Raw genomic sequence first — 15,621 nt, forward strand, 5'->3', positions numbered from 1 at the left:
TATGAGCTGCACATATCTCGTTCTTAGGGCACACCGGATTGTCCAAACTTCCGGTAGGCCAACCCAGAGTTGCCCCTGGTGGCCACTGGCGGCTGACAGGTTGGACCAACACTTAGAGGAGCACTGGCCCAGGGGGATTAAAATAAAGATGACCCTCGAGAGCGCGACTCCCAAGGGAAAAAGGCTAGGTGGCAAATGGTAAAACCAAGGTTGGGCATTGCTGGAGGAGTTTTATTCAAGGCGAACTGTCAAGGGGTTCCCATTATAACCCAAATGCGTAAGGAACACAAAATCAAGGAACATAACACCGGTATGACGGAAACTAGGGCGGCAAGAGTGGAACAAAACACCAGGCATAAGGCCGAGCCTTCCACCCTTTACCAAGTATATAGATGCATTAATTAAATAAGAGATATTGTGATATCCCAACAATAAACATGTTCCAACAAGGAAAAAACTCCAATCTCCACCTGCAACTAACAACGCTATAAGAGGGGCTGAGCAAAGCGGTAACATAACCAAACAACGGTTTGCTAGGACAAGGTGGGTTAGAGGCTTGACATGGCAATATGGGAGGCATGATAAAGCAAGTGGTAGGTATCGCAGCATAGGCATAGCAATAGAGCGAGCAACTAGTAAGCAAAGATAGAAGTGATTTCGAGGGTATGGTCGTCTTGCCTGAGATCCCGCAAGGAAGAAGAACGAGTCCATGAAGAAGACAAACGGACGTAGTCGAACGGATCCTCACAAACGCGACATTATCGAAACCAACCCGAAGAAGCAACACCGGAAAGAAGCACACAACATAGTAAACAACCAACACATGAACATGGCATGATGCACAACCAAGTATGATGCATGTCGGTTTAATGAGGCATGGCATGGCAAAATGCACAAACAATCCTACAAATTAAGTGGAGCTCAATATGCAACGAGTTGCATATTGATGGAACACCACATTCAAGTTATTTAGTTCGATCTCGTTTAGGTACTCAACAATATTAAATGTTGCTAAACATGGCAAGAGGAGAGCATAAGGAAATTATCTATTTAGTCAAGTTTAAATGAGGCCGGAACGCCAAACAACAATTCCGATAAAACCCCATATGCAATTAGCAATTTAAAGCAAACAACAATTTTAAACATCCTTAATGTTGTTATCATGATGCGGATGACATGTGCAAAATTATGCAAGTTTTAAAGAAAATGTTGATAAGAGCATTATATGGAGCATTTGCCATCGTGGCGGAAAGAAAGGGTGCCACGGCGACGATAACGGAAACGGTGCCACGGCAACGTTCCGGTTCCAAAAACTCGATTGAGATACCGGTGGAAAAGAACAAGTGTGACGGGAGCGTGTCATGCAAAGAACGATGGGGTGCTCCCGGTTACCGGGTTCCCATGTGTCGACGGCATGGAAACGAGGAGGAACAACTAAGGTTCACGCGCGAATACAACAACCAACCATGCATCTCATACAACACATGCATTCGGTCCACGGCTTCGTCTCGGGGTTATACCTTCTGAGCGTGCAAAGGGGACGGTTCTCGTTCGTAGAGGGAGGTAGGCGTTCTCACGATGGCGGTAGTGGAAGTAGTCGTTCTCGCATGCTCTAGGGTCGACGGTAGAGGTTCTCGCGATCTCGACGACGGTAGTGGGACACGTTTTGGAGGGGAAGTAGAGGTTCACGTTTCGTAGTCGTTTGGGGTCGCCGATAGTTGTACAAATTCGTTGTTGGACTTGACGGATCCGATGCCTCCGGACGTAGTGGTACATGTTCCGTTTTTTGGAGAGGTACTTGACGAATCCATGTCGACGATAGTCATACACTTGGTCTTGTCGGATCCACAACAACGGTAGTCGTTCTAGGCATCGGGCGTCGGGGTACTTGGCGTTCTTGGCGATTCTGAAGGCGGCGGTAGAGGTACACGTTTTCATAGATGTTCGAGTCACCGGTACAGGAACTTGGCGCATCCAAGGTCTTCGAGCGTAGTGGTACACATGCCATCAGGGTACTTGTCGGATTCGATAGGTACTTGGCAACGGTAAAGGTACACGCGGTCTTCAGACTTGCCGGTCTCGACGAAACGAAGGGGTACTTGGTACAATCCGCATAGTCATGCACTTGTCGTCGAGGGACTTGGCGAAAATCCTGGTCTCAGGTTCTGTAGTCGTCCACAAGGTCCAACGTAGGGTCTTGGCAAAACCCAGGGTGCATCTTGCCAGGCATCGAGGGTGGTGCTGGCCTCCAGCAGAGGAGCAACAAGGGTTGCAGTGGCGATAGGGGCTCAAGGAGAGGTCGGCTGTGGATGCGAAGCTGGGACACAGGAGGATCTGGAGGCACTGCCAGCCCAGGAGTGGTCAACGGGCCTCGTCCCTTCGATGCATGGAAGCAAGGGATCGAGCTCGTGCTCGACAGAAGGCAGCAACGACACAGGGACAGCAACGACGACAGGGGTCCTCTGGATCCGGACAGGAATGGGACGCCGGTGAGCGGGGTCCAGCAAGGAGCGGAGCGGTTCCCGGTTTGGCTCGACGTCGAGGTAGAGGAGGCGCTCAGGGCGGAGCAGATCACAACAGCGGCGAGGTGTGGATGGCGGCGCTCGTGAAGTTGGCCGGAGACGGCAAGGGGCGGCTCGGCGGGGAGCCGTGGCCATGGCAGGAAGGCGAGGGCGATGGTGGAAGGGGTGCACGCAACGCGAGAGGAGGTGGCGGAGCTCCATGGCGCGGCGAGAGGAGGGAGGAGCGTGGGAGGCGGCGCTCCAGCTGTCATGCGGTTGCGTGAGGACGACGGGGCAGCAGGGCGCGAGGGTCTCGCGGTGGAGGCGATGAGGGGATTGGACGTCGAGGGGAGCTCCTCTCCCTGTCCCAATGCGCGCGTGGTGAGAGTGGCGGCGGGAGGAGGAACGAGGAGGAGGGGTCGAGGAGAAAGAGTGCACGTGGGGATCGACTAGGGTTACCAGCGTCGGCGCTGGGCCTTGGGCCACTGGAGGCTGGGCCTAGGTGGGCCGCAGGGAAGGCCCGACTGGCAGCATGCCAGGCTGTTGGTTGGCCGGCCTGGCACTGCTACTGCTATTACTTTTCTTTTACATTTCTTCAGACAGAAATACAAAAAGGAAAGAGCAGGGGGTAAAGGAGATGGTCTAGAGAAATATAAAAATATTCTCATGATCCTGAAAATGAGCTCTATTTGATAAAATTGGTTTGGACATTTTTAGGGGTAGAAAAATAAAACAAGTTTGAATATGATTCAAACTTGAGGCATTTTTGAACCTAACCAAAACAACTCCAAAGGATCTTAAATTTGACAGAGAGGGTTTAGGCATGGTGAACTAGCATCCGGAAAAGAATGAACATTTCTTGAGGAGGGGAAAAGGTCACTTGCCAAAATGAAAGAAAGAAGAAGGAAGGAGGAGGTGATGATGCATGATCATACATGGAGCATCCAACAAAGTGACATGCATGAATATGACAATGCACATGATGATTATGAGAATGCAAAAATACAAGAGGCACAAATGCAACATGACAATGATGGGCATGGCAATGCAATAAACCAAAAGATGAACATGATACAAGAAGCAAAATATGACAATGACACTGATCCGATCAAGGCAACAAACAGTTCAAACACACAACGACAACACGATAAAAGGAAGGCGTCTGAAGCTCCGGTCTTGGGGCATCACAGTCGTTGTGGACCGTTTCTCCAAGATGGCACATTTCATTCCTTGCAACAAGATAGATGATGCTTCACATGTTGCCAATCTCTTTTGTAGGGAAATATTGCGTCTACATGGAGTGCCAAAAACGATCGTCTCGGACAGCGACGTCAAGTTCCTTAGCTACTTTGGAAGACATTATGCGCCAAGCTCGGAATCAAGCTACTCTTCTCCACGGCGTATCATCCACAAACCGATGGCCAAACGGAAGTTATCACCCGCACACTCTCCGCTCTACTTCGAGTACTCATCAAGAAGAACATCAAGGAGTGGGAGGAGTGCCTACCTATCGCCGAGTTCGCCTACAACCGAGCAAGACACTCAACAACCGGCAAGTCCCCCTTCGAGGTCGTCTACGGATTCAACCCATTGTCACCATTGGACATTCTACCTCTACCACTCCAAGAGCGCATCAATTTGGACACAAGTGCACGAGCGACACATCTCAAGAAGGTGCATGAAGATACAAGAAACATCATCGAGCACCAAGTTCAACGCCTTGTGACCAAGCTCAACTTCAACAAGCAACCTATGGTATTCAACTCCAGAGACCTCGTGTGGCTACACCTTTGCAAGGACCGCTTTCCACAAGAACGCAAGTCCAAACTTCGACCACGAGCGGATGGACCCTTCAAGGTGCTCGCACGCTACAACGACAACGCTTACAAGATCGACATCCTGCGCGATAAGTACAACATGAGCGACATCTTCAACGTCAAAGATCTCTCCCCCTTCCATGGTGATGAAGAATTTGATCTGAGGACGGATCTTCCCCAAGGGAGAGGAGATGATGCGGAGCATCCCAAGGTCATCCCCATGGACCCAACTACATCTCCTACGACACCACTCGGACCCATGACACGAGCACGCGCAAGAGCTCTTGAAACCGAGGTGACATCTCTCCTCTCACAATTCCACTTTGATGCACATGAGACATGGCTACTACCTCATATGGACACATTGTGCATACTCAGGTATCAAGGAGAAGTTAAGGAGCGAGGAGAAGAAGGAGAGGAAGATGGACGTGAAGACAGAGACGAAGAAGAAGGGGTGCAGGAAAGGTCCCAGCCACCGGACGACCGGCCGGGACCGGACATCCGGCGCCTGAAGCATCAGCCGAGCCCCAGCGAGCGGACGTCCGGTCCCGACCGAACGACCGGTGCCCCTACACCCGAGGCAAAGGAGCGGACGTCCGGCCCCGACCGGATGACCAGCGCGACCGCACCCGAGCCAACATCAGCGGAAGTCCGGAGCTACCGGACGTCCGGCACCCCCATCACAGAACGAATCCAGCGGACGTCCGGAGAGACCGGACGACCGAACGCTCATGAGACACCGAACGACCAGTCCCCGGCGAACGTCTGGTACCTGGCTGTGTCCAGTTTCGGGCCCAAGGCCCATGTACCCCTACTTTCGCCTCCATTTGCACTTAGACTATATATAGCCCTCCTATTCCTTCTAGCTAGGGTTAGCATTGGTTTAGCTCATTTGAGAGATAGAGCATTGCTCATCCACATCGGATCTACTCCTCGAGAGAGACCGCGGCCTCTTCGGAGAAGATCCCTTTGGATTCAAGACCTCCTCGCGGACAAGAACATCAAGACCTCCTCACAGAGAAGACCGGCTACCCTTGTATCGTCCCTAGTTAATCGTGTACCGTGTGATCTCTTATGTATCCGAGGATCTAGCACATGTGTGACTATCTTGTGTTGTTTTAGTGATTTTCCCGTGTTCTTCGTGTTCATCGCGGGATCCGCTCCTTTCGTGAAAGATCAGGCGATTAGGGTTCTACCCTACATCACCATGTCAAATTCCTGGCTCCGTCCCTGCTCCTCTGCACGCGCACTCTACGACCTCCCCGCCACCTAGGACTGCGCCAGGAGCACCGACGCCGTCCGATGCTTCCTCCCCGGCCACGAGGTCGAGTTCTATGCCACTACATCAACTGGATCGACCACGTCTTCATCGCTACTGTTGTCGGCGTTCTTCCTCAACTTTGACACCTCTGCTACTCCTAGTCACTCACCGGGCCTCCTTGCGCCTCCTTGCTGAGCTACCGCTTGAAAAACCCCTCTCAGTTGGTTGATGCAAGTTTCAATTAAATCGAGAAAAACTCTTAATTTAGGAAGGACATGCGGATGCTATAAATGGATTTGTGGGCTGCCCTCCTAATTTAGATGGGATGGAGTAATGAACATGGCTGACGGATGGTACGAAGAAGGGACATGCACGACTGCTGATTTGGCTGATTTGGCTAGCTAATTAAATGGGATCCTTAGGAACTAAGTCAGCGTTGCATGCAGGAACAGCGGGAAAAAAAAGAGAAATGGATCAGATCGTGCATGCATGCGCGCGAGTGCACACGCGTGAGCTCTAGTACGAGATCAATTCCGCTCATTAAACTATATTGCTCGATTTTTCCTTCTAAAAAATCCCGAACGGATTTTTCCTTTTTGACGAATCTCGGACAGATTTGTGAGCGTTATTTTTGAATTCCCAAGAAGCTTCAGCGAGGGGTGCGCGTGCATGCGCTGGGGTTGTTGCTGTAAGCCAGTTCATCCATTTTTTTTAACACAGCTAATCTATTTTTTCAAGAGAAAAAAAAGTGCGTAGATTGGACAGTGGGCTGGTTCAAATTCCTGAGATAGCCCCAAGAAACTAAAAGGGATGAACCGATGAAGTAGATTTCAGTCTAGGTTTTGTTCAACTTTGATTTATTCATGGATGGTCTCAATAAACTGTCAAACAACAATCATACCAAAAATATCCACGTTTACCAGGATTTTTAATGCTGGACTAATGTGCATTTCTGCTAGACCTCGGCATGCACCTTCCGGTTGCCGCCAGCTTGTGTCGTTTGGATATTATAGTGTCGCATTGATGAGTGTTTTGGTAGACATCCCAATTGTTTTTTCCATTGCAACGCACGGGTATATATGCTAGACTAATTCTTCCAAACCTTGGTGTTGCAGAATCGATTGTCATAAACGCTTGGTATATACGGTGGCAGAGAATTTATGAAAGAACACCCAGTGGCTTCGCCTGGCAGGACAACATTCTCTATCGACGCAATCAAATCAAACTTTACAGCTGCTCAGAGCATTATACAGCCACATACAGCTACAAGATGAACGTGGACTATCATTGCAGAAACCTTCGGCTGATAGCTACTCCCTCCCTTCCTAAATGTAAGTCTTTGTACAGATTCCAATAAAAGACTACATATGGATGTATATAGACATATTTTAGAGTGTTGATTTATTTATTTTGCTTCATATATAGTCATTTATTGAAATCTTTAAAAAGACTTATATTTAAAAACGGAGGGAGTACAAAATGAACGTGGACGCATCTTTTTTTCATGATGGGTCGGGAGCAACAGCAGTGATTCGAAATTGCAAGCAAGGCAGTAGCAGGTGGCTCATGGCTTCTGAATAATGTGTATGATGCTAGCACAACTGAAATAATAGTTGTGCAAAATGCTTGAAAATATAGGATGCAATGTTATCATGGAGTCTCACTGGAATTAATTCAAGCTTGCACTAGTATGAATGAAGTTTTGAGCTCGGCCACGGCAATACTTGCAGATTGTTTCCAGCGAGCAAAGACTAGGTACAGTTAGCTTTCAGCACTGTCCGTGGCCATACTTGCAGATTGTTTCCAGCAAGCAACAAGACTAGGTGGCCACTTGTAGATTGTTTCCAGCAAGCAACAAGACTAGGTACAGTTAGCTTTCAGCACCGTCCTAGTAACACCAATAGGGTCAAACATAATTTAGCTAAGCATGTTTATGATTCTAAAGTTGTACTCCCTTCATTCTCGAATATTTGTCTTTCTAACGATTTTAACAAATGACTACATACGAACTAAAATGAGTGAATACACACTCTAAAATATGTCTACATATATTCGTATGTTGTAACCATTTGAAATGTCTAGAAAAACAAATATTTGGGAACGGAGGGAGTAGTTTTTGAGGACGGTGATCCTCCTAGCTTTTTTCTTCCACACATCATCTTCGATGTAACTATTATTTGAAAACAATAAAGTGTGCCCAAGGGCATTTCCCCTCAAAAAAAGAACTTGTTAGAGGAAGTGTCAGACGTAGTGTAAAGGTTATTTGTTACGCATATGATCAACCGATCAGGCCATCAAATTGGCAGGTTATATGAATCCTCATGAAAAGTTAGCAAGCTCTAGTACACCAATCAGTTTACACATTCTTCTCGGCAACGAGCCATAAATAATACATGGCTGCGACGGGGCAACTCTCAGGGCCCCCGGTGAGCTGTGAGAAGTGAACTAAAACATCATCTGCTAAAAGCACCTTGAATCGATGATGGGTGTTGTGGTTAGATAAAGGAACACCACATCTCATCTCTGTCACTCCCTCGTGGGGTCTCTCACCTAGGGTTAGCCTCCAGTTTGTGGCTGCCACCTACGTACTTCCCGTTGCTGTTATTATTAGCCTTCTTATGAAGTTTACCCTCATCATCGTGCTGCTGCACTTTGGGCGCTGCGATGCTCATGCCCAGTGTGGTTGTGACCGCAGCAGGTTCCTGAGACTGAATCATTTCACCATTCAGAGTTAGAATACCATCAGGGCAAGTACTACCAAGAATGAAATTGGCATTCCTCATATGTACATATGGCAAAGTATGGGCGGAGTGCCATGTGCTCACCATTAGTTGTGCATTCTGTGCTTCCATATCTTCACAGGCCTTCTTAAGCTGGTCAAGCTCAGTTCTGAGGGCGTTGTTCTCAGTTGTCAGCTCAGCAACCTTCCTGGATAATTCCTCGCACTCTTGCTGATAAACAGTGGAAAGAATCATGTCAATGCAAAAGGATTACTTATAATTAGGACCTTTATTGCAAATGTAAGTACTAAGATGCCACCGCAAAGGATTCAAAGGGAATAGTAATTTTATGTCCCAGCAAGTCACTATGTACAGCTCTGCTTAGTCATACTATTCATGGCTGTGCGTGATGGCATTCCAGAGGAGAGTAGAAAAGAGATGGTCAGCACCTTACCCCATCAACAAAATTTCAAAGGGATAGATTATAGTTTTATGAAGCTGATTTTCAGAGTTTGAATTATGTTTTACAACAAAATTCCTGGTGTCATCTCTAAATTTCTTCTACTGCGGTTGCATGCACACCTCATCAATGGAAACATGCAAGTAAGAAATCAACAAAAATTTAGCTGCCTGGACCAAATTCTAGAGGTGAAATATATAGCAAATATGCAACTATCGCCAATAGTTTTGAGTCCGCTTTACCCTTCTGAGATATTATGAGTGTCAACTCTTCACCCATTTGGGCGACATGGCTGCGTGCACGGACAAATGAGAGTTCAAAACGGACAAGCGCAGACACCATCTGGACGCGTCCAAGTTATAAGGGGCCAAATAATCCCATTCCAGTTGTAGATGCTCTTACCACCCAGAACTTCCCCCTGCGACCGATTTCAGTTACATGATGGCCACGATGTTGAAACCACTCCCAAAACAACCTCAAAGGATGAAGTGCCAAGTGTTGGAAGCTCAGGTGGTTAAGCAAACCAAAAAATTTAAGGGGGTAATTGCACATTTGTGGGCCATTTCTTTTACTAGAAGTGCAAAATAACATGAATGTTCAATATTCGTTCTGCATCTACTCACTTCAGTATTCCGCTTACAAAACAGAAGGTGTGGCTTATGCAGCTGTCACAACTGGTGTCTTTCCTGGAAGGCAATTTTGACGGCAAATTTGACTGAGTTTCAGTACAACAAACATTTCAAAATGTGTGGGAAGGATAGGCAGCCCAGTCAAAAACTGGTATGCCTGCAGTTGTAAGAAAATTGCCTGATTTGATATGTAGTATTCAGCTTATTTTCCAAGTACAAGAAACTAGCATAACCAGAATACAAATTATATATTAAGCAACCCACATTTATTGAACTACTGGGCTTTGCAATGCATAAGGAATAGCCCGGTGATTCAGGTGACAAAAGTCAAGCCCACCTAGAGGCCAAACACTAGCATGTCTGCATGTGCATATCATTACTTGACTGGTTTCTGCTTTCTCCCTAGGGAAAGAAGATACGATACTTTTTGAAGAATGCAATCCCCGCATTCCGGCCCTGCTCTGCAAATCAACATCTGAAGATCTACGGGTCACCATAGTCTTCTGATCCACTAATAAGATTCCGCGCTCGAGATGATGTGATCCATCAACTGGTGGCTCGTGGTGAACTGTGACCATTCAACTGCAACAAGGCAGCATCTGGTGAGGAGGTGAGATCATGCCAAATCCTTCCTGTGGCCTCCGACAGCGAGATGGCGCACTAAATCCCTCCTGCCAGTAATATGGCAGCATCCAGTTGAGAAGGTAGTTTTTTTGCAGGTTCCTCATCTAACTCCCTAATCCACTGTTAGATTTAACTTGACAGTTAACTAAAATGATGAATGCATGATGCATATCCATCCTCTTTGTGGTTCTGTATGCTTCCTCCGTAGAGGTGAATACCAAACCTAAAAAAGGGGGGGGCTGTTACATATGCTACTTCTACTTTACTGAATTTTGAACGCGGTATGCTGAAACCGATTTTCGAAAATACACAATAAAGCTAAATCATACTCCGTCCGTTCCATAATGTAGTGCATACATATATTTTTAAAACTCAAAACTTTCAAAGTTCAACCAAGTTAATCGAAAAAACTATTTATATCTACAGTATCAAATATATATAATATGAATATGCGTCTCATGATGTATCTAATAGTGTCAAAAATGATATTCTAGATGTAGATATTTTTCTCTATAAACTTGGTCAAACTTTGTATAGTTTGACTTAGTATTAAGTATATATACATATGTATATGTATATATATATATATATATATATATATATATATATATATTACATATATATATAGGAAAATAGTTATATACTCCTGAGAGTACGTACTCCCGCTCCTCATATACCACATATATGAATCTTTTATACCTCTTTATTATTTTTAATATACTTCATTATTAACTACTAGATACCTTAAAATGATTTTCATGAAAAAAATTATGTGAGTCTACATATTTTTAAAGGTTTACATATATACTGATTTGTTCGTATGTGAAAAAGGTATATTGCAAAAAGTACGTCAAAAATGATATTTTTTTCCACAAAACTCGTATTGGGGTATCCTAGAATATTTAATGAAGTATATTGAGAATGATAAAGAGGTATAATTAATGCGTCTACAGGGTATATTGAAGATGGGAGTACATACTCCCGGGAGTATAGAAAATTAGTCCTATATATATGGAACGGAGGGAGTATTATGATATGCACTAGTACACTGCAGGTTTGAACAACCATCAGAGACGTCGAACAGTGATGATTTGAGGACAAATGCTAAGCAATGAAATTCACTTGGCAGGGACAAGAGATTCAGGAGAGAGGTACATAGTGGATCTGGAACTTTCTTAAGCCATTTGCTGAATAGAGAGATGGCAGATATAACACAGATAAAAAACAGAGCTAAAGGATAATAGACAAAAGATAAGGTTAGCATACTGCTAATCTCCTATCCGACAAACTAATTGCTCCCTATCTCTTCTGCATGCCACTGCAGGCATGTGTGACTGCTGCTGCCGAAGAGTTATCACACTGTGCAACTGCTCATGTTTTCAATATGCTTAACAATACTAACAGTAGGGAAACCTGGGTACAGTAATTTTTGGCATAAAACTGCAATATCATAGTTTAAGTCTCCAAGTTCCTTTCACGGTAAAAATAAGTGTTTACCAGGTTCATCACTAGTACCATCATAATTGATACAAATTAAGAAATGAAGAGAAGCAGCAGCATTTATTGTTCACATGTATTTTTGCAATGAGGTGTAATAGTTCCATTACTACCTGCTTGCGTAACCTTGATCTCCTCGCAGACTCCCTATTAGATTGTTTTCGCCTCTCCCTCTTAATTTCACGCTCATCCTGCCAAAATAGGAATGATTAAGAGCAGTAGAATCAGATAAGTAACACAGAAACATGGAAAAAAAATCTATGAGACCAGGTCTCACAGGCCAGCACGTGAGGTCCGCCCCCATGAATGATACGTGGCATTCACAATCTTAAAGAGCTACTCCCACTTTGCCCATTAATTACCAAATTCCTGAATGCAATTCCTACGCTTGAACAGGTACGTATACGTACACAAGTACACAGCGATTTAGGATTTGCTTGTTCTCGCTCTCGTTGATGACGGCCAAGCAAAAGGACTTCATCGCCTGTGGCCGCTCGGAACGACACATTGACAACTACTCGTCCATGGTCGTGCCGAATGATCTCGTCACCAGTATCCGCGCGAGACGGCCCTGTGGAGACTTCCTGTCAGTGGCCACGCTGGAAGACCTCGCCACCGGCGTTGCTGGCTGGGCGGACTTTACGTTGGTCACGCGCCAAGACGCCAATGCCGGTGGCTGGGTGGAGACCTCGTCGATGGCGGCTATGCTGGAAGACGACTCCTTGTTGATGGTGGTCACGCACCAAGACGTCCTCGCCGAGGGCGGGACTAACTCCTCAACGCCGGCTGGGTGCCAAGACGTATGCAGCTGCTCGTCATCAACACATTCCTTTCCTGCTGCAAGCGCGGCGATGTGTTGGTGCACGACCACCATATGTTCTTCTTGGCTTTGGAGTTGTATATAACCTTCATAGTTAGTAGATTAATTACTTTCAAGTTTCAGTATGAGCTATCTGAAGATTGGTTTAGCCAGCGAACTACTGTACTCGCTCAACCAGCCTAACTTTGCATGGATCACTCACCGGGAGTGGAAGAGTCCTAGACGAACAAGGCGTGTTAATTAGCTGACACTAGAACCACCGGCCGGGAGTCCGTCGTCTTGGACGAGTGCGGCGTCACATAGCAGCTGGATGCATCTTGTCGCACGGTTACCACTACGCGTCTACCGGCGGCGAGGTCTTTCAATACGGCCATGGACAATAAGTCATCATAGGATCGTGCCACACAACCACCGGCAATGAGATCCTTTGGGGCGACCATGGCTAGGAGTCGTGGTAGCATGAAGCCACGCGGCCGCTAGCGAGGTGGTTCGGCGTGGCCATCGACGACAAGTCTTGGTTGCGTAGTACCGTGCAGCAGCCGGCGATGAGGTCATCCGGCGCCGCCATGCATGAGAGCAGCATGTGAGCCCTAGCTCATGGGGTGCGAGTTGTAGGTATCCCATACAACACGTTAGATACGTATACATGATTGGAGTCGGGAATGTGTAATGTAATTAGGCAAAGTGGGATTACACGTGCTTTGGGATTGGCATCGTGACGTGTCATCCATCGGGACGGGTCTCACATGCTGGCCCGTGAGACCTGGTCTCATAGAATTTTATTCCCAGAAACATGGTCTTTAAACATGTATTGTAAGACAAAAACCATTCACGCCGTGACTTTCGAGGCATTCCAAAACAGGCGCACATCAAAAAATCACTTTCTGGATGCTGCCATAAAAATTAGAAAAAAAGAATCTCCATACCAGCTGACCAACACCATCACATCGGGCAAGCGCCAAGCCAGGATTTGCTTCCCCCTGCACTGGGATCACAGCTAAGGATTGAGAAGCACTCCAAAGATCAATCCCTATGTTCAGATTTGGCGTGGCATTGGGAAGTGCTGCCCGCCCAGGCGCAGAAACTGGAAGCTTTGAGGCAGACCTCCCCTTCAACTGATACGGTGACTCGACAGCAGCATATGGAACAGCAGCAGCTTGAGACGGTTCACCTGGCAAATACCAATGTAATTATTCAATCTTCTAAAGGAACAACTGAAGCTACCAAATAGTTGAGCATCCGATGACCCACCTTCCGCTGAGGTATTACCAGATTTCCTCTTCTTAGGTGCAGACGAATCCTGAAGAGAGCCAATATAAACCACATAATAAAGTCATAAACATAGTAATTGCAAAAAAACAAGCAACTTTAAAATGCTCCCTTGCGTCACAGCAAGTTCTTCTGTACCTTTTGGTCAGTGTCATAATCTCTCGTGTCTGAAGACTCGTCACTGCCGCTCCCACAGCTGCACAAGAAAATTTAAATCCTAAATAATTTTTTTAAACTACATTAACAGATAGGTGAGGGAGAACAAAAAAGTACCTCTGCGAAGCGTCGTCGCCAGAGGGCGCAGCAGAACTGCCCTTCTCAGGAGACACGTCACCGCCCTTAGCCTTGCCCTTTCCTTCTGCCACAACTGGCGCAGCTGCGGCAGCAGCAACAGCTTCAGCAGTCGGGTAAGGAACACCCTGCGCAGAGGCAACGATTTCACCACCAAAAATCCCGCCAAATCCAAGTCCAATTCCCCCGATTGAGCATGAAACCGACTAGAAACGGAGACTTGTGCACTCACCGCGGCCATGGACGCGTGGGCGTAGTACGCCATCGCGGCCCCCGGGTGGTACATGGGGAACTGCACCGGCGCGCCGTACGATGTCCCTGAGGCCGCCGCCGCCGCCATCAGCTGCTGAATCAGAGGAAAAGCAACAACCTAGTCAAACACCCCGGCCTTTCCCCTCCTCGCCCAGCCCAAAATTGGACAATCTCGTACCTGCGCGGGCCAGGCGGCGTAGGGATGCCCCCCGGAGGCGTAGAACGCCTGTATCGAGGCGGCCCACTCTGCGTGGGACTGCGGCGCGGCGGTGGCCACAGCCACGGCGGCCGCGGGAGGCTCGGGCGGCTTGGGCTGCTCATCGGAGGAGGACGCCATGCGCGCTCGCGGGAGAGATCTAGGGTGTTCTGCACCTCCCCTGCACGAGAAGGAAGCGGCGGAGGTGGTGGGTATAGCGAGCCACCGGCGGTGGAGCTACCTGGGCGGTGTGGGGAAGCAGCAGCCGAGCAGGAGGGGCGAGCAGTGGGAGAGCAAAAAAGGCTAGGGTTTGGTGTCCTCTTACTGCGTGTACACCTCCCGGGTACACATAGCAATACCGACAAAAACGTGGCACGCGATGATTGGCTGCCAGTGGAGGTGTGGCCCGCCAAAACGTAAGACTGGTTGTAAGGCTAGTCGTAATGGAAGTATCATAAGTAGTAATCCCTCCTTCCATCAATATAGGGTCTAATGCGCTTTTTAAGACCGTCTTTGACTATTGACAAGATTAATAATACATGACATGCACAAGTGAAAATTATATCATTGAAAGCTCCTTTCACGCACGAATTTAACGGTGTGCTTTGTGTAAGTTGCATGTCATATATTATTACTCTAATATTTGGTCAAAATTAACCTCAAAAAACGCATTAGGCCCTATATAGATGAAAGGAGGAGTATCATGCATGCCAAGTAGGCAATTTTGATGATATGGCATAGCATTAAATGAAGAAAGAGATGGTTGAGTATCATACTCCCTCCGTCACAGTTTAGAAGACACAGTTAAATTTACGTGTGTTTCCATAATAGACAAGGTTTAGGGCGCATTGCATTTATTTCTAGTAGCTAATTAGTACTCCGATATACTATTTCTATATGCATGCGTAGTGTGAATGTTATTTTTTAGCCCATCTCACAACCAATAGATAACCACCTAGGTCCTAGAGAATTTCCAAGCGCGTCTTCTAAACCGTGACGAAGGTAGTATCATGATACTGTATCATAATAAATGCAATGCTACTATATGTCATGCATGGCAATAAATAAAGTCATCTATGATACTAATACATGATACTATGCATTAGAGGGGTAGTATCACACACTAGTATCATATGCATGATACTAACTTATGATATTACCCATTACAAACAGCCTAAGGCTGCTTGTAATGGAGAGTATCATATACTAGTATCATGCATATGATACTAGTTTATGATACTACATCTGTAATGTATAGTATCATATGTTAGTATCATAGAGGAT

General features: G+C 46.6%; 1 protein-coding gene across 3 annotated transcripts; it reads right to left on the bottom strand.

The window, feature by feature from the left end:
* Nucleotides 1–7,827: 7,827 nt before the first annotated feature.
* Nucleotides 7,828–14,662, bottom strand: LOC123188645 (DNA-binding protein EMBP-1-like). Of its 3 annotated transcripts, none has more exons than XM_044600856.1 (9): nucleotides 14,320–14,657; nucleotides 14,122–14,232; nucleotides 13,872–14,017; nucleotides 13,737–13,794; nucleotides 13,581–13,629; nucleotides 13,256–13,500; nucleotides 11,623–11,700; nucleotides 8,405–8,530; nucleotides 7,828–8,287 (listed from the first exon to the last, which is right to left on the bottom strand). In XM_044600856.1, exons 1-9 carry the CDS (start codon nucleotides 14,476–14,478, stop codon nucleotides 8,126–8,128), a joined length of 1,134 nt encoding a protein of 377 aa, XP_044456791.1. In that variant the 5' UTR covers nucleotides 14,479–14,657; the 3' UTR covers nucleotides 7,828–8,125. The 3 variants fall into 3 exon arrangements, with proteins under 3 accessions (XP_044456791.1, XP_044456790.1, XP_044456792.1); XM_044600855.1 differs by having other exon boundaries at nucleotides 14,122–14,235; XM_044600857.1 differs by lacking the exons at nucleotides 7,828–8,287; nucleotides 8,405–8,530 and adding an exon at nucleotides 8,537–10,059 and having other exon boundaries at nucleotides 14,122–14,235; nucleotides 14,320–14,662.
* Between the last annotated feature and the right edge of the window lie 959 nt (nucleotides 14,663–15,621).

Source organism: Triticum aestivum, chromosome 2A, assembly GCF_018294505.1.
Source record: "Triticum aestivum cultivar Chinese Spring chromosome 2A, IWGSC CS RefSeq v2.1, whole genome shotgun sequence".
Taxonomy (NCBI): Eukaryota; Viridiplantae; Streptophyta; class Magnoliopsida; order Poales; family Poaceae; genus Triticum; species Triticum aestivum.

Coding starts and splice junctions, on each gene's coding strand:
- LOC123188645 (XM_044600855.1), bottom strand. CDS start 14,478: ATGGCGTCCTCCTCCGATGAGCAGCCCAAGCCGCCCGAGCCTCCCGCG. Junction 14,018..14,121: donor CCCACGCGTCCATGGCCGCG/GTGAGTGCACAA, acceptor GCCTCTGCGCAG/GGTGTTCCTTACCCGACTGC. Junction 13,501..13,580: donor TGGTAATACCTCAGCGGAAG/GTGGGTCATCGG, acceptor GGTATTTGCCAG/GTGAACCGTCTCAAGCTGCT.